This window comes from Crinia signifera, chromosome 12, assembly GCF_055691185.1.
Source record: "Crinia signifera chromosome 12, ASM5569118v1, whole genome shotgun sequence".
NCBI classification, from domain to species: domain Eukaryota; kingdom Metazoa; phylum Chordata; class Amphibia; order Anura; family Myobatrachidae; genus Crinia; species Crinia signifera.
In genome coordinates, this window is record NC_139228.1 from 48,126,620 (window position 1) to 48,152,467 (window position 25,848).

The window sequence follows — 25,848 nt, forward strand, 5'->3', positions numbered from 1 at the left end:
CCCAGTTTGATGTCCCCTCAGGTCCGATGCGCAGTCCCGTGCACATTGGACCCGAGCAGGTGGTCAGACCAACCACCCGACCTGGGCGGGCAGCTCATAGTAGTGGTAGGCAACAGGGTCTGTCCAGTGCCGGTGCGAGGCACCGGAGCGCCCCAGGCGGGGGTGGACGCTCCGGTGCCCACCCGCCCCCCGGACGCTGTACAGGAGGAGGGGAGCTGGTGATTGAGGCGGCAGGCCGCCGCGACGCTGGGGGGGGGAGCTGTGATGCTCACCCGGCCGCTGTACACGTGGGGTGCCGGTGATTGCGCCGGCAGCCCACCGCTGCGTTTTGGGGCGGGGGGTGATGCCCGGCATCATTTCCCGGGGCTGGGGGGTGGCGGAAGGTATAGGAGGTGACACTCACCTCGCTGGTGCCACTCACCGCTGCACAGGTCAGGACCCGTGCAGCGGTTCCTTCTTCTGCGACTGGCGGGGAGATCCGTCCCTAGTCCCTGCTGCAGCCACTGACTGCGTAGCGCTGCTGCCACAGAGGCACTGTTCCCCACTGACGCCAATGGTGAGGGGCAGGTCGGCATCTTCTGGGACCAGTGTCTCACCACCAGCGCTAGGCAGCCATCGCCAGCAGCAGGGACAGTTTTTAGAATGCTGCTGCTGATTTAATTGTTGGGCTGAAGAGGCGCCCTCCAGTGGCCGGCGCCCTAGGCAGCTGCCTAAAGCTGCCTAGTGGTAGCGCCGGCCCTGGGTCTGTCTGAGCGGTGTTGGCTGGGAGGCTGCTGAATATTTATAATATTTTGAAATGACTGGCCGGACGTTGATTGGATGAGATTCAACCAATCAATGTCCTGACAGACATTTCAAAATATTCAGCAGTCCATACCGCCACCCAGCAAAATGCTGCTACAAGCTCCAGCCTCCACCACCAGCTGGCCGGAGCCCGCTGCCAGCCCCCCAAAGCAGCCCCCCGGGAGAATTACATGCAATAAATCGCATGTAATTTATTGCATATAAAAATGGCACATCAAGTGCCAGATCGCATGTGAGCCTCCCGGGGAGCAATGGGGGGGAGCAATGTACTTTCTATTCAATCCAGATTTGATCCTGTTTGAATCAAGATAGAATCACATGGCGCCATGTACATCTCATTCAATTTAAACTATATAGTACAGATCTGCACTGGACTATGCAGCGCTGGTGTTCCTATATAGCCTCTAGCAGGTCTATCTCAGAGGGATATAAGCGGATGATCGGTGTTCAGTATTCCGTATGAGCGCTGGTGTGTCTAATTAGCCTCTAGCAGGTCTACCAAAGAGGGATACAGATGGATGACCGGCATTCGGTATTCCGGTATGAACGTTGGTGTGCCTATATAGCCTCTAGCAAGTCTATCTCAAAGGGATATAATCGGATGGCCGGCGTTCGGTATTTCAGCATCGGAATCATATTCTGCACTGAGCTATGCAGCGCTGGTGTGCCTTTATAGCCTCTAGCAAGTGTATCTCACAGACATCTCAATGCTATGGAGTCACCTGTGGCTGAGCAAGAAGTATGTGGTCACTGCCAGATCCAGATCTGTCCATCCCAATAAGATGCTGCCAGCAGTGATGGCAGAATCGAATGGTAAGTGACACTGACGCACGCACTCCCATTGCCGGGAATAGACTGGATGATTTTGGATGTATGGTAGCTGTAGAAGAAAATGGTCCCTTCTGAACTTCCCGTAACAATAAGGGATCCATCTGGGGAGAATTCACAGCCCACTGAGAATCCTTCCACCTGTGGGAGAGACAAGACAATACATAAGGGGAACTTCCAACACCACTGCAAGGACATGATTACATTGTGAATACATGATGCATATTCTTCCCCTTACCATAACTAAAGCCCCATTCACACCAGTCCATATGCTCTATGCACAATATCGGCAGTGATTCTCTCTGTACTCCCAACAAATTATGCTCAGTGTACACACTGAACGATATCAGTAAACCTGCCATGTATGCGGCTCGTTGGCCATATTGCCAATATCAACCTGCGTGTTATGCAGAAGTGGGAGCGGGCGTCATTGCACTGCAGCATTTTGTTTATTATTACATTTCCCCAGTATTGTGCATCTCACATCTCACAAAAGACCATGATCTTTCTCAAAACACACAAATGTCTGGCTCCACTGTACTGTACATGTGGCACTACGGGCTACCATGGCGTTTCTGTTCCTGCAGAAGAAAGCAAAGGAAATCCATCAGTGTATGATGCGAAAACATAAAGGGGGAAATTTACTAAGATGAATTAGATTAAAAAAATTGTATTTTCATAAGAAAATACGATTTTTTTTGGCGTATTCGTATTTTTTGCATTTACTATGCCAAAAATAAGATTTTTCGTATTTGTATTGATGGGACAGTCGTATTTGTATTTACAAATATGAATGAATTCACCATCGATAGAATACGACAGGAATCACCATTCAAAAGAATGGTGATTCCTGATTTACTAAGCGGCCATATAGAAAATACGGCCGCTAACTGGCGTAAAACGGCCGCGTATGGCCGGACAAATACGCAAGGAATATACACTTTATTTTCCTGTCGTATTTGTAATCAGTAAGATCCGTGCAGGCTTCAGTGTAAAAAAAGAATGGAAAAATAAATAAATAAAAAAAAAACGGCATGGCGTCCAGGCTGAAAGAGCCAGGGCTGGTAATGAAAAATCAGGAAACCCGGCAAATAGGGGTTCCCCGATTTTTTAAAACCAGCCCCAGGCTCCAGGGCCAGTTCCCAAAATATGGGGACAAAATGAGTAGGGTTCCCCCGTATTTTAATAACCAGCCCCAGGCCCAACCAGCCATAGGGTGTCCCACCAGCCATAGGGCTTGCCGGGTTTCCTGATTTTTTACCAGCCCCGGCTCTTTCAGCCTGGTGCTGGTTACGGCTGTGGCCCCACGACGTGTTTTAAATATATATATATATATATATTTTTTTCACATTGCAGCCTACACGGATCTGACTGATTCCTGCAGACTGCCCAGACACATTCGTATTAGAGGCCGTATATGGCCTCTAATACGAATCAATAGGACATTGGAGGTTTACAAAGCAGTCATATTTGACTGCTTTGTAAATAACCCTCCGTAACACATATTTGCATATGGCCATATTCTGTCGTATTCATTCGTATTAAGAATACGATATATCGTATTCGTAGTAAATTTCCCCCACAGTGACAAGCGCCCTTCTTAAGCCAGGTGTGCCTACGATCAGCGTGGAGATGCAGATGTGACCAGATCTGGCAGGCCTTCAGCAGTGACCACAACTGGAAATATTGATTGTGTTCATGACTTGTTATTGACAGATCGGTGAATTTTAGATATCCAGGGTGCATGTTGGACTCATGGATATGCAGAAGAGGTCAGTGGGTGCCCAATGTCTGATCGCAGATGAGAATTATAAAATGAGTGGACACTTCCAACATGGTTTTGCAGCAATTTGAGTTCCCGACAGTCAAAACACCGACAGCCGGGTTCCCGACGGCCGTCTGCTATTTTCCCTCGTGGGGGTCCACGTCCCCCATAGAGGGAGTATATAATAGGTGGCACGCGTAGCGAGCCACCGTACCTGCAGCATGGCGAGCGCAGCGAGCCAGCAAGGGCCTAGTTGCGCTCACCATGCTGTCTGGGTCCGGCCAGTCGGGATCCCAACATTGGGCTAATGATCCCGACTGTCAGACCCTTGTACCACACACCTCAAAAGGTATTTTACTGACCGACTATCTCCTGAAGGGCCGAACAGTTGCTGCTGAATACTTTTCTTACTTGCGGTGCAGACAGAAGCAAACGTAGCAGGAAACAAGGCAATGGAATTTGTGGAAAGGTGGTTTATTATTGCAGGACAATGCGTCTGACGTCAGTGTGTTGCGCCGGAACTGCGCATGGTATCGGTGTCATGGACAGTTTGAAGGGTCTATTTAGGTAACTCACTACTGCCCTTTGTACTTGTACACCCTGATGGAAATCTTCATTTAGAAGCACTGAGATGTTGCTGGATACCATTTCTATGGTTTTGTTTTTGCTGCGAATGTCGCCTCACACCTTTTTTCTATATTTTATATTATAAACACACACGCACACGTCAATCACAGTAAATATTACATTTTATGATTACACCACACAAGCAGTGTCCCAGCCACAGGCAGAACCAACACAGAGGAGATTTGGATGAATAATATATGAGTAGTTACAAAAAGCTCTTGCCTACAACCTGCAGCAGTGACATGATGTACAGGATTGCACCGGATGCAGGAATTACAGGCAATAACTGGAAGTCACAATAGATACAAGAATGACTATAGCTGCTTGCGCTTACAAAAAGGTTGCTGCTAGGAGTAACCACAAAAGTTGGGATACCAAACCCAAAAAGTTTACACCAAGAAAAACCAAGACGTGGAACTCCTTAGCGCTACCTCCGGCGATCTCTTGATCCCTTTTTGTATACGTAGGGGGAGAGTGGTACTCTCCGAGTGTATATAGGGAAAAAAACAACACAATTTCCTTATTAGTGCAAATCAATGTGCAATTTTCTATAGGTATTCCGTCCCAGATTGACTCACCTAGTCAAGCTAGGAGATGTTCCCGTAGCAGTTTCTTTTATAAGTGGACAAAATATACTCTAAATAAGTTCGAGAACTCACCAGGGGGCAATGCCCTATGTTCGTCAAAAGGTTTCTTTTTATTTCAGCAATCGACAGGCCAAAATCATACGTATATTCAGAAAACAAAGACTTTTATTCCATTTAAAAGCAGGACATCCACCCTTTCCACAACACAGGATTGGCCTTTCCCACCCGGAATGAGAAAGTAGAGACCCAGGTTGAGCGTGGTTGGTAACTTGCACAAGGTTAGGGGTTCAGTCCAAAGTTTAAAAGGTCCTTTAACACCCACGCGTTTCGAACTTTTGAAGTTCTTCCTCAGGGTGTGGAGCACCTCTGCTCCACACCCTGAGGAAGAACTTCAAAAGTTCGAAACGCGTGGGTGTTAAAGGACCTTTTAAACTTTGGACTGAACCCCTAACCTTGTGCAAGTTACCAACCACGCTCAACCTGGGTCTCTACTTTCTCATTCCGGGTGGGAAAGGCCAATCCTGTGTTGTGGAAAGGGTGGATGTCCTGCTTTTAAATGGAATAAAAGTCTTCGTTTTCTGAATATACGTATGATTTTGGCCTGTCGATTGCTGAAATAAAAAGAAACCTTTTGACGAACATAGGGCATTGCCCCCTGGTGAGTTCTCGAACTTATTTAGAGTATATTTTGTCCACTTATAAAAGAAACTGCTACGGGAACATCTCCTAGCTTGACTAGGTGAGTCAATCTGGGACGGAATACCTATAGAAAATTGCACATTGATTTGCACTAATAAGGAAATTGTGTTGTTTTTTTCCCTATATACACTCGGAGAGTACCACTCTCCCCCTACGTATACAAAAAGGGATCAAGAGATCGCCGGAGGTAGCGCTAAGGAGTTCCACGTCTTGGTTTTTCTTGCAATAACTGGAAGTATTTAGCACACACATAGGGCCTTATTCTAGTTCACTCTGACAAAATCCTTCTTAGATGGACAAAACCATGTGCACTGCAGGTGGGGCAGATGTAACCTGTGCAGAGATAATTGGATTTGGGTGGGGTTTTACTTCAAAGTGAGATCGATATTGCAGTGTAAAAATAAAGCAGCCAGTATTTACTCTGCACAGAAACAAAATAACTAACCCAAATCTAATTCTCTCTGCACAAGTAACATCTGCCCCACCTGCAGTGCACATGGTTTGTCCATCTAAGAAGAATTTTGTCAGAAAGAGTGAACTAAAATAAGGCCCATAATAACATAAATATGGCCCAGGATTGCGAATAAAAACAGGGAACAGATAGGTGGGAAGTTACAAGCAGGACATGCCTTTTATTGGGTGTACAAAGGGATTTACAAGTGTTTAGGGTACACACCTCATGTCTGCTCTCTAACTTATACAGCTTTTCTTTGCATTATTTTATAAGAACTGTGGTGTATATAGGAGGACTAGCGGTGAGTGCAAGTCTGCTGTACAGTACGTATTGCAACTGCAACATACAGATACACACATATACGGGAAGCGGTCATCTATTAGAATGAACTTAGGTCTACAGACATTAGGTCGACCCCACTAGGTCGACTGGCAGGAAGGTCGACCTGACTTAAGGTCGACATGGGCCAAGGTCGACATGACGTAAGGTCGAATTTGCATAAAGGTCGACATGAGGAAGGTCGACTGGTCATAAGGTCGACATGGGTTTTTCACTGTTTTTTGAGCCGAAATGTGCTGACAGGCGGTATTTCATGCCCTACCATCCACTAGGGCGTGGTGGGAGAATAAAATAGTGTGCCGAGCGCAGCGAGGCACCGTGCCCGAAGCATCGCGAGCGAAGCGAGCGCTGCGAGGGTCCGATTCTCATTGCCAACTGTGTCCATGTCGACTGTGTCGACATTCGGATCAAAAAACAGTGAAAAACCCATGTCGACCTTATGACCAGTCGACCTTCCTCATGTCGACCTTTATGCAAATTCGAACTTAAGTCATGTCGACCTTGGCCCATGTTGACCTTAAGTCAGGTCGACCTTCATGCCAGTCGACCTAGTGGGGTCGACCTAATGACTGTAGACCTAAGTTCATTCTGACAGATGTACCGCTTCCACATATACATACAGAAACACAGACAAACACATACACAGAGACACACATCCAGAGACACAGAGATACATACATATACACATGCACAGAGACACATACAGATAAACATGCATATACAGACACACAAACACAGAGACACATAGAGATCAGGGTTGCCGACCTTCTTATTCTCCTCTCCGGGAGAAGCCCGTAGAGGAGAGTTTCAGTAGCAGCTCAGGTGGCGGGGCTTAAGCGTGACTTCACTTAGCCCCGCCCCCGTGCTGGTAAACCAGCAAATTCAGGGATCTCCATGGAGGGGGCGGGGCTAAAATGACACGAATTGTGTCATTTTAGATCCGCCCCCTCCTCTGAGACCCGAGGATTGCGGCATTTTAATGTCCCTCCTGAATCCGGGAGGGTTGCCCACCCTTCCGGGGGGCCGGGAGGGGGACCCGATTTTCGGGAGACTCCCGGAAATTTCGGGAGGGTCGGCAACCCTGATAGAGATACAGACATATGCATATAGATACACACATACAGACCGAGGCACACACCTACATACAGATACACAGAGACACAAGGCGAGCTCAGTGAGGAAAAAGCCTCCCGTGGAGCAGAAGGGCAAAATTGTCTACTGTTGTAAAGCTCAACAGAATCTGCTGCACTATATAAGAAACTGTAAATAAATAATAGATACAGACACACCCATGCATACAGACACACAAACACATATACAAACACAAAAACAGAGACACATACATATAGACACAGACACACACATACATACATACAGATAGACACACACATATACAGACATACAGAGAGAGACACATCCCACCCACTTAGTTACAGATACACACAAATACAGACACACAAACCCAGACACATACAGATACACACTTATAAAGACACATAAACACAGAGTAACGGACACACAAATACAGACACACATACAGTACACACATATACAGAGACACACACAGATACATATAGATATACAAATATACAGACACACAAACAGACACACATATAGATACAGACACAGAGGCACATCTAGATACAGACACAGAGACACATACATACAGACACACAGTTCTATAAACACACAGATACACATACATACAGACCCATACCAACTAAGGATGTGTATCGGACACGTTTGGTGCTTTGTGAAAGGCGTTTTGGGTCAGTATCTCAGGCAGTGTTTTGGGTCTGGATCTGTTCCAAAATACCACTATTTTCGTGTTTTGGATCTGTACTTTTTGCCAAAAAACTTAAAAATCACTAAAATCGCAGAATTTTATTTATTTTTTTGCTCCTACACTATTATTAACCTCAATATCATTCATTTCCAATCATTTCCAGTCTACAGTATACTGAACACCTCACAATATTGTTTTTAGGGCTAAGCCACACAAGTAACATAACATAGTAAGATAGTAATTAAGGCTAAAAAAAGACGTTAGTCCATCAAGTTCAACCTTAGCACAAACACGTGGCTCATCTAGAAGTGGCACTGCAGCGGCAGACAGGATGGCAGTTTGAAAAACTAGGCTCCATAAAGCACATAATGGTAAAAAAAGAGGTGCAAGATGGAATTGTCCTTGGGCCCTGACACCCACCTATCTTGCACCTCCCACCCACCCACCCTTATGTTGCGTAAATGGGACATGCACATTATACCAAACCAATCATTTCAGCAACAGGGTCTGCCACACGACTGTCGCTGAAATGATTGGTTTGTTTGGGCACCTACAAAAAAAGAAGCAAGTCACCTCTCCCTGTACAAACTCTATAGAGGCAAGATGTCGTCCTCATCTGCCGATTCCTCACCCCCTTCAGTGTGTACTTCCTCATCCTCACTGATTATCAATTAATCCCCACTGGACTCCAAAATCACAGGTCCCTCTGTAGACTCTGGAGGCAATTTCTGGTTTTCATTCAAGAATTGATAATTCATTTTGATGAACATCATCTTTTGTACAGGGGCCTCCAAACTGCCTTTTTTCCTGCCAGTAGAGATATGGACTGGACTGTCTATTTGGATGCTGTCACCAAAGTAATCCTCCACCAGTTTTTCAATGGTGACAGCATCCAATGCAGCAACAGTAGACATGTCAGCAATCGTTGGCAGGTTCTTTAGTCCAGACCAGATTTCCAAACTCCCTCCTGCCTGCCCTGCATCCCTGCCAGCGGGTTGTGTTGGAAATTTCAGCTGTTTCCTCGCAGCCACAGGTATGGAAGAAAAAAGGGATTTTTGTAAGAACTTACCTTTCGAATCCTTTCTCTGATATGGTCCTGGTGACACAGCTCAACATTGGGATGTAGGAGGGTCCGTAGGAGCCAGGCACCTATACTAAAGATTTCAGAGGGGTAGGCTCCTCCCACTGCATCCCAGAATCCTCAGTTCAACTTGCAAAGCCACTGGAATACATCAACTCAGTACAAACGCCTGAACATATTATATGCACAACTTTAACATTTCTTTGTAACCATCATAACATGAAACATCATGAACACTGCTATACTTACTGAGTGTAAGGGAGGGATCACTGTGTCACCAGGACCATATCAGAGAAAGGGATTCGAAAGGTAAGTTCTTACAAAAATCCCTTTTTCTCTTTCAATGGTCCTGGTAACACAGCTCAACATTGGGACGTTCAAGAGCTGGTCCTTTGAGAGGGTACGCTCAGGTCTGCAGCTCTCATCACTGCTCTCCCGAATGATGCGTCCTCCGACGCGAACTCATGGAACCTGTAGAATTTGGCAAAAGTGTGAACAGATGACCAAGTGGTGGCCCTGCATACTTGCTCAGCTGTAGCCCCATGGTGAACCACCCAAGAGGAGGCAACAGACCTGGTGGTATGTGCGTTGATCTTAACCGGAACAGGTCTACCAACCTTAGTATACGCAAAAGCAATAACTGACCTCAACCACCTGGCAATCGTCTGCTTAGAAGAAGGCCAACCTATCTTGTGAACATCGTACAAAACCAATGGTACTTGTTTCCTAGCACGGCCACAGCGATCATGATCTCGGGCATCGCAGGTAAAAAAATTGCGTCGGTCGCATCGCATGCGGGCTTAAAAATCGCATGCGATGCGACCGCCGCAATGCCCGCGGACAATGTAAAATGCCTCAATTTACCCAAATCAACATAGGGAACAATGTTAAATGGGCCAGAAACCCCAAAAAACACCCCTGAACAGTGAAATGGCCCCCCAAAATTAGTTAACGCCAAACCACGATGAACGTGAACCCGAAGCGTGGCGAGCGCAGCGAGCCCGCGAGGGTCGGCGGTACGCGTCCTCCGACCTTTTCATACCCCCACTATCCACGTCGGCGTGGAGTTGAGAATAGATAATGTAGCGAGCGCAGCGAGCCACTGAGCCCGAAGCGTGGCGAGCACAGCGTACCCCGCGAGGGGACGCGGATACCTACACAGGTAAACGCGTCCCTTCACGGGCTTCACAGTATCCACGTCCCCTCGCCACACTATCTATTCTCAACTCCACGCCGACGTGGATAGTGGGGGTATGAAAAGGTCGGAGGACGCGTACCGCCGCCCCTTGCGGGCTCGCTGCGCTCGCCACGCTTCGGGTTCACGTTCATCGTGGGGTGGCGTTAACTAATTTTGGGAGGCCATTTCACTGTTCAGGGGTGTTTTTTGGGGTTTCTGGCCCATTTAACATTGTTCCCTATGTTGATTTGGGTAAATTGAGGCATTTTACATTGTTCCCTATTCACCCTGTAAATGCGCAAGGTGCGCAACACATCCAAATTCCTTAATTTGTCCTTTTTCTTCGAACCCTTGGGGGGGTTGGAACACAGGTAGAACAATCTCCTGATTCAAATGGAAGCCCTATCATCATGGAATATAAGGAAGGGAGGCTTACAGGACAAAGCCCCCAGCTCCGAAACCCTCTTAGCAGAGGAAACAGCCAATAAAAACACCAATTTCCACGTCAGAAACTTAAGGTCAGCCGACCTTAATGGCTCAAATGGTGGCTTTTGAAGGCACTCCAGCACCAGAGACAAATCCCAGGGTGCCACTGGTTGCTTGTATGGTGGTTTCAACCTGGAAACTCAATGAAGGAAGGTCTGCACCTCCGGAACACCGCTATCCTCTTCTGAAAGAAGATTGACAGAGCTGATATCTGTACTTTAAGCGATTGGAGGCTGAGACCTGAAGAAAAACCATCCTGAAGGAATTCAAGTAACTTTGAGAGACGGAACCTCGATGTATGAGATTTCTGTCTCTCACACCACCTAATATAGGTCTTCCAGACTCTATAATAGTTGGCCGAAGACACTGACTTCCTGGCCTTAATTATGGTATTCACCACCGCCTATGAGAAACCCTTGCTTTTCAAGATGGCGGTTTCAATAGCCACGCCGTCAAATTCAGCCAAGCTAAATCCAGATGGAAGAATGGGCCTTGATTTAGTAAGTCTGGTCTTAGAGGCAGGTGCCACGAGTCCACTGACAGTCTCCGAACACTCCAATACCAGAACCTCCTTGGCCAATCCGGAGCTATCTGAATTACCGGAATTCCTTGAGACCTGAATCTCTTCAGACCCCTTGCAATCATCGGAAAATGCGGGAAAACATACGCCAGACTCCCTGTCCAGGGAACGGTCATTGCATCCACCGCCGATGCTAAAGGATCCCGTGTCCTGGCATAAAACCTGGGAACCTGATGGTTAAACCGGGACGCCATGAGGTCCACCTCCGGGGTCCCCCAATGAGATGTTAACTGCTGAAAAAACTGTGGGTTCAACCTCCATTCCCCCTCGAGCAGTTCCTCCCTGCTCAAGAAGTCTGCCTCGACATTTTTCACCCCGGGAATGAATATTGCAGATAAGGCCGGAACCTTTTGCTCCGCCCACGTGAAAATCCGGGAAACCTCCCACATGGCCAGCCTACTGCATGTGCCCCCCTGACGATTCAAGTATGCCACAGCCGTGGCGTTGTCTGACTGAATCCTTAAGGGAAGACCTTTCAGCCTGTCCTCTGCTAGGGATAGTGCCATTCAAACAGCCCAAAGCTCCAGAACGTTTATCGGCAGTGCTGACTCCTCCGTAGTCCACAGGCCCTGAAGCCTTAAGTCCAGGACTACCGCCCCTCAGCCCCTGAGACTGGCGTCGGTAGTGACTACCAGCCAGTCCCAAGCCTGAAGAGGCCGACCCCACTGCAGGGAATCCACATCCATCCACCATCGGAGGTAAGATCTGGTTTCTGAAGTCAGCTCCATCCTCTCTGTTTTCATGGTCTGAGTATTCCCCGACCAAGATGTCAGAATGTTCCATTGGAATACCCGGGAATGGAACCTGGCAAAACTGTAGCGTCTCGAAAGTCGCTACCATTTTGCCCAGCAACTTTAAGCACTTCCAGACCGAGGAATTCGGTGAATCCAGAATCGCCCTTACCAAGAGAGACATGTCCTTGGCCTTTGTCTCCGGCAGGAATACTCGATGTAAATGAGTATCCAGGATCACCCCCAGGAACTGAATACTCTGTGATGGGACAAGTTGAGACTTTTGTAAGTTTGAAAGCCAACCGTGAACTTGCAAAAACTGAATAGCCTCCGCTAGGTATTTCTGCAAAGACTCTGCGGAATTTGCTTTGAACAGCAGGTCGTCCAGATAAGGTATTACGATGATACCCCTCAATCGGAGAGCAGCCGCCATCACCGACATGATTTTGGTGAACAACCTTGGAGCTGTGGCCAGTCCAAAGGGCAACGCCTGGAATTGGAAATGCCGGTCCCCTATTGCAAACCTCAGGAGTGTTTGGTGCTCCTGGTGAATTGGGACATGTAGATATGCGTCCTGGATATCCATGGATGCCAAAATTTCTCCCTGGTCCAGGCTGAGAAGCACAGACCGCAGAGACTCCATCTTGAAGTGGTCCACCCACAAGTGGAGATTTAAAGATTTTAAATTTAAGATCGGTCTGAAGGTACCGTCTGGCTTGGGCACTAAAAACAGATCGGAGTAAAAACCCTTTTTTTTTTCCATTCTACCTGAGGGACCGGGATCACCACTCCTTTTTCTAGAAGGGACTGAGCCGCCCCCAAAAGAGCAGTTCGGAGTCGAGACTCCTTTGGTAACGTGTGGGCAAAAATCTTCTCGGAGGAAGACCTTTGAAAGGGATTTTTTTTTAATTCAAACGTTTTTTATTGAATTTTGCAGGTTAAACATGAACAACACCAGAACAGAAAGAAAGACAATAAGAAAAGTAAAATAAAAAAATAAATAAATAAAACATATCAAGAAGCATGTATAACATCATTCCAGAGAATATGGTGTATTTATGGAGTCGGCAGGATTTGCCCGTAGAATGTCTTAAGCACTCATCTAACATTTATTGCGAAGTGTATGACATGATGTTATGAGAATAAAACAGTACATTCATAAAGTAAAGTTTATCATTTATATAAGTAACATAAGTAACCACGTGGCTCCGTCCCATAATATAAGCTTGAAGTATAAGTACAGTGTTCGGGGTCTAGGCATCATGGATCCCGAGTGTGATGCATGGGGGGGTGAGAAGCATGTTGACAAATAGGTCATGTCGCATGGGCCCGAAAATATGTTCCTACCCGTATATCCCATTTGGGCTGTAGTCAGTGGTTTTATCTGAGGCAGCCCCATACAGACACGAGAGCAAGGTTGTGGCATCTAGACGTCAGGCGCTACTATCCCTGAGTATGTGGATTCGAGCCACCTGGACCATATAGAGTAATATTTTTTCTCCGCCTTCCTGGCTAGATACACAAACTTTTCGTGGCTCAGCACCTCATTCACCAGGGACACCCAGGTGTTTATGCCCGGGGCCTCTCCAGCCAACCACAATCTAGCTATACATACTTTGGCCAGAGTGCACAAGTTTAGGAGAGTCAGAGGGGGTGTTTTAAATTGTGTGTTAAGGGCGTGTCGCATCTGTAGATATCTGTAAAATTGTGAGTTGGGGATTGGGAATTCCAGTTGTAAATCTTGAAAAGATTTCAAGGTGTTGTTCGCATACAAGTTTCCCAGTGTACTAACACCCCAGCTATTCCATGTCTCCCGTACCTGCAAAGAGGAGAGTTCTGGTAGACCCCCAGGGTTGCATATAGGAGTGTCAGGATCCCACCCCCGACCTCCCATTAGCTTATGTACCCACTGCCATATGGTAGTTGCCTGTTTAAGCATAGGGATTTTAACAATCTTTGCATTGTTGCTTAAAAATGCCTGTAGGGGGGTCAAGTCAGGGGAGACGGTCATTATCATTTGCATATGTAAAGAGGCATTGTCAGTCTCATTCAGCCATTCCCAAATGTATAGTAATTACGACGCATAATAATAATGTTGGAAGTTGGGGAGCGCCAGACCTCCGTTGCCTTTAGATCTGGTTAGTGTTTGTATGTTGATCCTTGGTCGTTTATTGGCCCATATAATAGATGATAAAAGGCCGTTAATTTGAGTGAAGTATTTTTGAGGGATGTAGACTGGGAATTGTTGGAGGACGTATAATAATTTGGGTTGGAAAACCATTTTAAGTAGATTAACCCTTCCCGTAAACGTAAATGGCAGTTTGCTCCATATTGGAATTTTGGAGCGTAAATATGAGATTTGTGGGAGCAGGTTCAGATGTAAATACGTATTTGGGGTATTAGAAACCCAGACACCCAGGTATTTGAATTTGTCTGCCCAAGGGAGCTGAAACTGATTGGACGAGGGGTCTGGGGCTTGCCCTCTCAATGGGGTAATTGAGGATTTGGACCAGTTTATTAGTAAACCCGAGAAGTGTCCAAACATGTTAATAATTCCAAATATTATAGGTAGGGAGGGAGGGTAGTCGTGAATAAATAGAAGGATATCATCAGCGTACAACGCTATTCTATCCTCCCTAGATCCCACCATCAGTCCTTTGATTGAAGTGCAGTCTCTGATCAAGCAAGCAAGGGGTTCAATGGCTATAGCGAACAAGTGTGGGGACAGGGGGCAGCCTTGTCTCGTGCCCCTATAGAGGGGGAAGGAGCCTGACACATACCCGTTAACCAAAATCCTGGCTGTCGGGGTGGAGTATAAAGTTTGTATAAGTCTGATAAACTTAGGCCCAAAGCCAAATCTATCTAGCACCTCCCAGAGATAGCCCCACTCCACAGAGTCGAAGGCCTTTGCTGCATCTAATGAGGCAATGGCCGATGTAGATGTATCTTCTCTGGGAAACTGCAGGTATGTGAATAAACGTCTCAGGTTGACAGAAGTGGATTTGTTGGGCATAAAGCCCGTCTGGTCGGGATGTATAATATGCATGATAATCTGTGTCAACCTAGTAGCCAGGACCTTAGCAAGAATCTTAACATCTGTAGGTAGTAACGAAATAGGGCGGTACGATTCGGGGTGTTTAGGATTTTTGTCAGGTTTTGGTATGATAATTATTATAGCTTCAGACATGGAGCCTGGGAGGGTCCCCGTGTCATATATTTGTTGGAAGACTGAATGCAGATGTGATGCAAAGAAGGTGATGTGCTTCTTATAAAGCTCAGATGGAATACCATCAGAGCCTGAGGCCTTAACGCAAGGGGAAGCCTGTATAGCCGCATTGATCTCCGTAATAGAGAGGGGGGAGTCTAGGAGGTGTCATTGTTCACTGGTCAGTGAGGGTAGTGGGATGGTATGTAGGTAAGCGTGAAGGACATCCAGGGCATAAGTGTCCTTAGATTCATACAGTGTACTGTAATAGGACATAAATTCACCTGTGATATCAGGGGTTTGTGTGACTATATCGCCCCGTGAAGTCTGTAGCTCAGTAACTGTACAGGCCCTGCGCTCATCTTTTACTATTTGAGCCATAAAGCTACCCGGTCTATCACCAGATGCATACACCGAGTGGGAGGTATACAACATTTTATAACGTGTCTTATCCAACAGGCAGTTCCTCCACTCCCTCTGAGCATCCAACCAAGAGGATTTGGAGGAGTCCAGACTATCACTTAAGTATCGCAGTTCTGCTGCAACACAATCAGCGTCTAGGGCAAGCTCCCGTATTTTAAAGAAGGATTTTAAGCTAGAGATCCTTTGAATTAATGTTTCCCGAAGGAATGCCTTAAAGGCATCCAATAATAGTCCCACAGACACCCCTTCTGAGTTATGCTCAAAAAACTCCTTCCATGCAGCCTCCAGTTCCAGGCCAGCCCCCATATTCGTAAGCCAGTATGGGTTGAGCTTCCAGACCGCCTGGCCCCTCTGACAATCGAAGTCCAATCTCAATGACAGGGGAGAGTGGTCCGAAACACCCCTACTCTCATACCTGGAGGAGCGGACTCTGGGTAGTATATCTAATGTAGCGAGAGCTAAGTCTATCCTGGAAAATGTCGAGTGGGAGTGGGAAAAGCACGAGTATTGCATATCAGTTGGGTGTCTGGATCTCCATATGTCGACCAGTCCCATTTCTGCAATAACCTTGGCAAAGGGGGTTATTTTTGGTCGCACATGGGGGTTTTTCATGGAAATCCTGTCTAATACAGGGTCCAGTAGATTGTTAAAATCGCCCAGACACACTGTGGGAACCCCTGGGTATGATGCCATAAATTCTGCCGCTTTTTTTTAACACAAAGGGGGAGTATGGAGGAGGAATATATACCGCCATGAGAAGGATTGGGATAGACTGGCTGAAGCATTTTATAAACACAAACCTACCCCATGGGTCCGTCTGGACGGTATCTAGGGAAAAGGATACAGTTTTCTTAATGAGAACAGAGACACCCCTAGATGCAGAAGTATGAGTAGAGTCGTAGGCCCATCCAACCCACGGCTTTTTTAATGATAGAATTTTACTACCCGCGAGATGGGTCTCCATGAGACAAATGACATCAGAATTGTATTGCCTCAGCTGTCTAATAACCAGGGATCTTTTTATCTTGTCGTTAATGCCCCTCACATTCCACGTCAGAAAGTTAAGCGTACCCATTGTCACACCCAAACCATTTCACACTGCACAAAAATACGGTTGAGAAAGCCACACGGTCATAACACAGGAGAAAAAAAAAAAAAACCACAGAAAAGACACAGAGAAGTGAAAAAGAAACACAAGGTGCAGGTGCACCCAAAAGAGCAGTTAAACCCATTCCCCCCACCCCGTATACCATTACCCAACTGCGGCACACCTGGAGCCCCGAGAAGTACCATAGAAAAAACCCTGTATCTATCGGTAAATCACCACATAGATACCTAACTGTCCCCCGGCTCTAAAACAAAGGCCAAGGGGATAACATGACTATAAAGAGTGACTAAATGAACAAGTATACTTAGGGTATACCTATTGTACTAAACACAAATTCAAGGGGACAAAGAATTTAATGACCTAGAGCCTGAGCGGCTTCCCACCTAGGTCATATATATATATATATATATATATATATACACACAGCCTCCCGGGGCTGTGAAGGTATACACAGACAGTGCACCTCTGTATCTCGGGTACGGAGCACATTTAGATGTGCTCCTCCATGGCAGGATGGAGTGTGCACTATATGAATGATAACAACAAACAAGAACGGTATTATGTAAACATTTGCATAGGCCTCTAATAGAGAGGAGTGATATCAGCCATCTTATATATGCATATACTCATCAGTTTTTTTCAAAGAAAGGAAAGTATAGTCATTCAGGCGCCAGGGCGTGACGCTGCGGTCGGTGTCTGTCCAGCCAAGCCGCAGCCTCCCGCGGTGTTGCAAAGAATTTAGTCTCTCCATCAGCGACCACACGCAGCCTAGACGGAAGGAGCATAGCATACGGAATATTAAGCTCCCTCAGCCTCCTTTTGATGGGTACAAACTGGGCCCTGTCCTTCTGGACGTCAACAGCAAAATCAGGGAAAACTGAAACAGGAGAGCAATTCCACTTGAGAGGGACCTTGGTCCGGGCCAGCCTGAGGACCACATCTCGGTCACGGTAATGCAGGAATTTGGCGATGAAGGTGCGGGGTGGGGCGCCTGGTGGTAATGGACGCATAGGCACACGGTGAGCACGTTCAACAGCGAAATGCGCAGAAAACTCCTCTGAGCCAAATGTGTCGGTGAGCCATTTCTCCAGGAATTGTTCCGGGGAGCCACCCTCCTCTTTTTCAGGGAGGCCCACAAAGCGGACATTGTTTAGTCTGAGGCGTCCCTCCATATCCATCAGTTTTTTGTTGATTCCTTGAAGTTGGGATTCAACGGCTGTGGTGCGCCGGTCCAAAAGGGCTACAGTATCTTCCAGTGTGGAGATTCTAGTCTCGACCTCTCCAACCCTCTCCCTCACCCGCTGCAGGTCGTGATGTATAATGGATAAGTCCGACTGAACCTGGGCAATTTTGTCCGCCAATTTTCGGTGGCCGCAACTGCGTCCAACAGTCTCTGGAAGGGGTTTACTGGTTGTTCAGGTGGGACAGATTCAGCGCCAGGAGGGGATTCGGGCTGTAGGACCTCAGGAGGTTTAGCCTGAGAGGGGTTTCTGGAAAATCTCTCCAGTTTTGCCGCCGTTGTAGCTGGGTTGTTTTTCCCCATTCTACTTGTGGTGGGTGTCACGGATAGGAGGTAGGATAAGCAGCCGGAGGTATAACAGTAGTGGTCTGCAATTGGGTATTACTAGGTCCCAAAATATTAAGCTAGGGTGTAGGGGATTGACTGAGGGTCAGAGGTGGGCAGTGTCCATATAAGAGGTATAGATCAGAGCATGCACATAAAGATGCGTAGTGAGTGCAGACCAGGCCCTCAATCAATCAAAGGGCACCACCCGGCTGGCCCAGCAATGGCGTCAGCTCAGTCAGTTATTTATGGCTGCCCTACAGGGGATAAATTGCTGTCAAGGTGTCAATCTGCTGCTTATTTACTGCAGAGCAAGGTCTCGGGGGGAGAGGGTGAGCCCCTGCCAGTGCTGGAAATGGAGTCCTTGCTCCCCTCAGAGATCAGCAGGGGGGAGAGTGCCTCAACTGACCAGAGCCCCGCTGCCACTCCGGGTCAGCGCCGGAGGTAGGGAGGGGGAGAGGCAGATGCCGTTGTCCCAGCTGCTCTCCGTCTCCAGTGCAGGATCTAGGGGAGATTACCCCAGCGGGGATGGAGCCCGGCGCCACTCAGGGCTATTGTCAGAGGCAGGGGGGAGGAGACGCGGCTGATCCGACCGCTTGTCACGTCTAGTGGCCGGGAGCGAGGAGAGCCGCACGGCAGGGTGGAACCCCGCCGTCACTTCAAGTCAGCGCCGGAGCGGGGGAGAGGATATGCGGCTAGCTCAGCCATCCGTGGTCACTCACCCAAGCATCAGGACCCGGGCGGGAGAACAGGCAGGCGGGCTTCCGGCGGTGAGTGCGTCTCCTTTAGTGTCTTCGCGCCACAGGCCCCAACACCGGTGGTGAGCTGCAGGAGTCCCGGACTGAACGGATGGGGGTCACATCTAGGGCTGCAGGTACCAGGGCATAATACTGCTGTGCCAGTGAGGTTTTTGCCCCAGGAGGGCAGCGCAGGATGGGTGTAGACAGGATTAGGGGGAGGAGAGCCTGCACTATGCGTGCTACTCCATGCTGATCTCGGCCACGCCCCCTTTGAAAGGGATTTTGTATCCCTGTTATACAATGTCCAACACCCAGGGATCCCGCTCCAACAATGCCCAAGTGTCCCGGAACGATAGCAGACGACCCCCCACTTTGACCACAGATGGGGGGCTCCCCAGGCAGTCATGCCGTGGGCTTCTCATCACCTTTGGTGTTCGGTTTCTTATGGAAAGAACCGAATTTTGACTTTGGGGCCTTACCCTTAGATGACTGGAATTTTCCCCCGAAAGACTGTCCTCCAAAGGACGCACCCCCTCTAGGGGAGGCCCGAGAGGAAGGCCAAAAGGTTGAAAACCTCAAAGCATGCTTAGCTGCGGGTGCCGGCAAAAAAGTGCTTTTGCCTCCCGTGGCCTGTTTAATAATCTCCTCCAACTCAGATCCAAATAACAATTTCCCTTTAAAAGCCAACGCTTCTAAGGCCTTTTTGGATTCGTTATCCGCCTCCCAGGCTTTGAGCCACAGGACTCTCCTGGCATTAATGGACACAGTGGATACCCTAGAAGCCATCTTGATAGCTTCCTCCTCTGCCTCAAACACATATTCAGCAGCTGCCTTCAGCTTTTTAGCCAGCAGCAACACACCTGGATCAGCGTGCAATATAGTACACAAATTGCTCGCCCAAACAATCATAGCTTTAGAGACCCAAGCTGATGCAATAAGGGGCCAAAGTGTAAACCTCACCCCCTCAAACATGGCTTTACGGTATCCTTCAAGTTTCTTGTCCACAGGGTCTTTTAAAGCCGCACCCCCTTGGACTGGTAGCACAGTAGCTTTTGAAAGCCTTGTCACAGAAGCATCTACTACAGGCACTTTTTTCCTAGAGGTCTGCATGTGCCTCCGACATAGGATACAAACTCAAAAATCTCTTTGGCATCTAAAGCCTCTTATCGGGCGGTTTCCAGGCCCCTTCCAACATATCCTGTAAACCTTCATCTGCCAGGAAAGTAACAGCCTCTCTACGCTGTAGCTTAAACACCCCTTTGACAGGAGTCTTGTCCTCCTCAGACAAATTAAAGCCTGCTTAACAGCAGCAATCAAATCCTCCATCCCAGGGGCCGAGGTATCCTCAGAATCATCACCCTGATCCCAGGGAATGTCTGACGTGCATTCTCCTTCCTCACCAGACTCAACAGCCAGCCAAGGAACCGAATAAAACCTTTTTGGGGTCCCCACGGCATCATTATCAAATCAAATCATTAAATCTGCTAATAACCTTAGCAGTGTCCTGCATCACCTGCAAGAGGCCAGGATCTGCTTGGATCAGAGACAAGGAGCCTGAAGACTGCTGAGAGGATGACATAAGTTTTGGGGAAGATACCATAACATCACTCTGCCTGTCTAACAGTTGCACTAAGACATTAACAGACCTGCCCAGGGCACTGGCCCACGCAGGCTCCGGTTGCTCTACCCTCTGGGGTTCACTGCCCATGGGTCTCACACCAGCGCAAACAAGACACAAACCTTGCCCATCTGTTCAGGGGAAAATTTGAGTGTACAAACACTACATGCGCTCAATGTAATAAGGACTCCCTCCCCCAAAGCCACAGACTGTTGCTCTGACATGATGCAAAGAAATCACACAGTGCACAATGAACAGGCGTTATACTCAGTGCTAATGTATATCACAGCCACTTATCTGACTGAAGCTTCTTCCAGAGAAGGGGGGAAGTGATGTCCAGGAAATCCACAAACTGTTAGGATACAGCCACTTCAGCTCCGCAGACTGCGTCTCCCGAATGGCGCCAAACAGAGTGAGGGAAGAGACCAAAGTCCCCGCTGCTGCGGGGTTTGTAGCTTTTTTGGCGCCAACTACCCCGTCAGCCGCACCCACTAACTGATTTCCTTATTCCTAGTGTCTCCCCCTCGCCTGGGGACAACTTGGAATGCACCTGTGACAGGCTGCTGTCCTCTTGGGGAAGGAGTACAACGTGTAAGCTCCTCAGAAAATGGCCGACGCCATCACGGAGCGCCTGTCCCCCATGACCCCAACCTAGCGTGGAGCTGGCTTCAGTGCGCTCCGGAGCCCAGGCAGCTTCTTAGTAGAAGCTGTCAGCGCCGCACAGGGAGACCAGACAGTGTCTCCTCTGTGCGCAGTGAGCTGACAGGACACGCTTCTGTCAGCTCCTGCAGCGCTGTCAGTGTGAGGATTAAATGAGAATCCTCACACTGTGCCTACCTGACTAAGTGTAAAATTAATAAAATAAAAAACACCTAATCTATCTCTAAACCTTCGGCTGCTCAGCAGCCTCTTCAGAATAGCACCCACTCCGGTGGGCACCTAAAACGAACTGAGGATTCTGGGATGCAGTGGGAGGAGCCTACCCCTCTGAAATCTTTAGGATAGGTGCCTGGCTCCTACGGACCCTCCTACATCCCAATGTTGAGCTGTGCCACCAGGACCATTGAAAGAGAAATGAGCTGTTGCCATGTCACAGTCCACTTTAGATGACATTCTCCTGACCAGCAGGTCTTTGCACCTTTGTAGACATGTGTCTGCCAGAAATAGAGACATAACATACGCTTTAAACCAAGGATCGAGCACGGTAGCCAGAATGTATTCCTCTGACTTTAACCCCTTACCGCCGCAGCCTGTTTTTGCCTTCCTGACAGAGCCCTTTTTTCAAATCTGACATGTATCACTTTGGCCCTTATTCTGATCTGTGCGGAAATTCCCGCATTCTTACGGAGCGGTCCGCACGCCACGGCGTTTTGCCGCATGCGGCCATCGTCCGTCGAAACGCCCACGTGTCCTCCGCATTCGGACGGACTCACTCTTTAAGAACAGGGCGTGTTTACGGACGACATACAAAGCATGCGTGTGCGGGAGAAACACTCCGATTCGGCACGGTATTACAGAGTATTACAGGTATGCTCGGGAATACCGCATCCGAACGGGAGCCAAGCGGTGCTACCGCACGTAAGCGGAGTATTTACGCCAAACAACCCACTATGAAGTATCTTCTGCAATACATCACATGACCCACTTATTCAATTACCTATCCTCATAAAAAACTGCTTATTTGGAATTGGAATCAATTAGATGCCAATATATCCTTACAAGCATGCCTAACACATGCATTGCACACATTAACCCTTACAGCAATGTAAGTGCATGAATATAAATAAATGTGTTTACTTTACCCAAAATGTGTGGTTTCATGAGTACATGTCAAATACACATGTGTATTGCTAGTATTAATATTCTGTCATGTCCATTGTTAGCAGTTTGAAAGTGTCTGACAAGTACAGCATATGTGGGTGTTTAGTACGGGTTCCTTGAAGCAGCAATGGTTTCAATTAAAGCACTGACAAGCGTCCTATTAGTGAGTAATGAGTAAAGGAGTAGATTCTATTGGGTTCAGGTGTTAATGGTTGTAGTCATTAGGCGTACGTTCGCCTACCGCATGAACGAGTGGTGTCCGCAAAGCAATGGTACACTTGTGGACACCGCACATTTCTGCCCTTTTTGATCGCGTGCATTCGGAGTGGTTTCCGAATGTACGCCCCCCAACATAAGTGTACTCCCCCGTGTCCGCCCATGTTTCCGCCCCGTTTTGCCCACTTTGAAACTACGCCCATGTGTCATTCCGCATGACGCCCATAATACGCCCCTATTTCCCGACTGATAGCGGTGAACAGTTTTGGACGGGATTTGGCCGAACTGGTACCGAGTCAAGGCGTGGCACATGCGCGTAGCGTTCTCCACGCATGCGCAGACGCCATAAAGACGCGATCCGTAAGTACGCGGTAAAGTCCGCGTCAATCAGAATAAGGGCCTTTATGTGGGGATAACTTTTTTTTGCTTTTACTTATCCCAGTGATTTTGAGATTGTTTTCTCGTGACACATTGTACTTCAAGTTAGTGGTAAATTTGGGTCGATACAGTCTGTGTTTTTTTGTGAAAAATACCAAAATGTCGTAAAAAAATTGAAAATTTTGCAATTTGCAAAATGTTAAATTTTCTGCTTGTGAGACAAATAATCATACCACTCAAAATAGTTAATAACTAACAAAGACCATATGTCTACTTTATGTTGCCATCATTATTTCAACCTCCTTTTAATTTTTTTGGACACTAGGAGGCTTAAAATATGAATAGCAAATTCTCAAATTTTCAAGAAAATTTCAAACACTGATTTTTTTAGGGACCAGTTCAGTTCTGATGTGACTTTGAGGGACTTGTATGTGAGACACCCCCATAAATGATGCCATTTCAAAAACTGCACCCCTCACAGTATTCAAAACAGCATTTTGGAAGTTTGTTAACCCTTTAGGTGTTTCACAGGAATTAAAACAAAGTGTAGGTGAAATTTCAAAATTTCATTTTTTTTGCAGATTTTCAATTTTAATACATTTTTCTAAGGAACACAGTAGATTTTACTAGAGAAATGTGACTAAAAATTTATTCCCCCAATTCTTTTGTTTTCATAAATATCCTATATGTGGCCCTAGTGTGCACGTTGACCAAACCACAGGCTTCATAATAGAAGGAGCACCTACTTGATTTTGGAGCCTCCTTTTTATGAGATTATTTTTTAGGCACCATGTAGGTTTCTAGGCACCATAAGATGCTAAACCCCCCCACAAGTGACCCCATTTTGCAAACTACACCCCTCAGGGAATTCATCTAGGGGTATAGTGTACATTTCAAACCCCCAGGGGTTTCACCAATTTTGGTACAACTGGGCTGTGAAAATGAAAAATTACATTTTTTTACACAAAATGCAGTTCTGGCTCAAATTTTTTCATTTTCACAAGGAATGAAGGAGACAAAGCACCCCAAAATCTGTGCCGCAATTTCTCCCGAGTACGGCAATGCCTCATATGTGACCAAAAAATACCATTTGGGTGCATGGCAGGACTCAGAAGGGAAGGAGTGATATTTGGATTTTGCAGCACAGATTCTGGTGGAATGAATGGTGGGTGCTATGTCGCATTAGCAAGACCCCCGAAGCACCAATACAGTGGAACCCCCCCCACAAATGACCCCATTTTGCAAACTACACCCTTCAGGGAATTCATCTAGGGGTATAGTGTACATTTCAAACCCCCAGGGGTTTCACCAATTTTGGTACAACTGGGCTGTGAAAATGAAAAATTACATTTTTTTACACAAAAATGCAGTTCTGGCTCAAAATTTTTCATTTTCACAAGGAATGAAGGAGACAAAGCACCCCAAAATCTGTGCCGCAATTTCTCCAGAGTACGGCAATGCCTCATATGTGACCAAAAAATACCATTTGGGTGCATGGCAGGACTCAGAAGGGAAGGAGTGATATTTGGATTTTGCAGCACAGATTCTGGTGGAATGAATGGTGGGTGCTATGTCGCATTAGCAAGACCCCCGAAGCACCAATACAGTGGAACCCCCCCACAAGTGACCCCATTTTGCAAACTACACCCCTCAGGGAATTCATCTAGGGGTATAGTGTACATTTCAAACCCCCAGGGGTTTCACCAATTTTGGTACAACTGGGCTGTGAAAATGAAAAATTACATTTTTTTTACACAAAAATGCAGTTCTGGCTCAAAATTTTTCATTTTCACAAGGAATGAAGGAGACAAAGCACCCCAAAATCTGTGCCGCAATTTCTCCAGAGTACGGCAATGCCTCATATGTGACCAAAAAATACCATTTGGGTGCATGGCAGGACTCAGAAGGGAAGGAGTGATGTTTGGATTTTGCAGCACACATTCTGGTGGAATGAATGGTGGGTGCTATGTCGCATTAGCAAGACCCCCGAAGCACGGTGAAATGATGAACCTAATAATCCAAAGATGTGTGGTATATTTTAAAACACTCCTTCATACATAGGCCGGGTTTGTCGGGGCAAGTTTCACAGTGGAAAATAGTTTGCTTTCTTATTCCCTTTTTATAGCAAACTTTGCACCTTTTTTGTGTCCTGCCCTTTTTTCCAGTGGAGGGGATTTCGTTAGGAAAATGCTGCCCTGATACAATACGGGGGCCAGTACTAGAAGTACTGGGGCCAGTACTAGAAGTACTGGGGCCCTCTGCCTGCTGGTTCCCAAATATTAGGCCCTTTATGACTTCCTCTTGAAAGTGCATAAATGTCCCCGTCTGGCTGGTAGAACGGAATAGTACGTAAGCGTTATACAGTGCCATCTGGATGATATACACGGCCAGCTTCTTATACCATATTTTTGTTTTCCGCAGGGCACTGTACGGCTTCAGTACCTGATCTGAAAGATCCACTCTGCCCATGTACTTATTGTAATCTAGGATACAAATAGGTTTTGAGGTGTGGGTACTGGTACCTCGTACAGGGACGGAGGTGGTACTGTCTCCGTGAATTGTTGTCAGTATAAGGACATCCCTCTTGTCCTTATATTTGACCAACAACATATTTTCGGTGCATATTGCCCTGCTTTCACCCTTTCTCAGTAATTGGGCAACGTGCGTTTTTGGGAGGCCTCTTTGGTTCTTGCGCACAGTACCGCAAGCTGCTGTACCTCTTGAACCAAGGGCCTTAAACAGGGGGATGCTGGTGTAAAAGTTATAAAAATAAGGGCATATGCCTCCTCCGCTGAAAACAGTCTTTGCGATGATTGGGACATTTTTATTAT

The 25,848-nt window shown here is 47.1% G+C and overlaps 1 protein-coding gene across 2 annotated transcripts in view; it reads right to left on the minus strand.

Annotated features, from left to right (window-relative positions):
• Positions 1–1,526: 1,526 nt before the first annotated feature.
• The window catches only part of WDR25 (WD repeat domain 25), a 237,772-nt gene continuing 213,450 nt past the window's right edge, over positions 1,527–25,848 (minus strand). For both annotated transcript variants that reach the window (XM_083166968.1, XM_083166967.1), the window contains exon 7: positions 1,527–1,773. In XM_083166968.1, the coding sequence (XP_083023094.1) occupies positions 1,552–1,773 (222 nt within the window). In that variant the 3' untranslated portion in view covers positions 1,527–1,551. The remainder of the gene's footprint in view (positions 1,774–25,848) is intronic.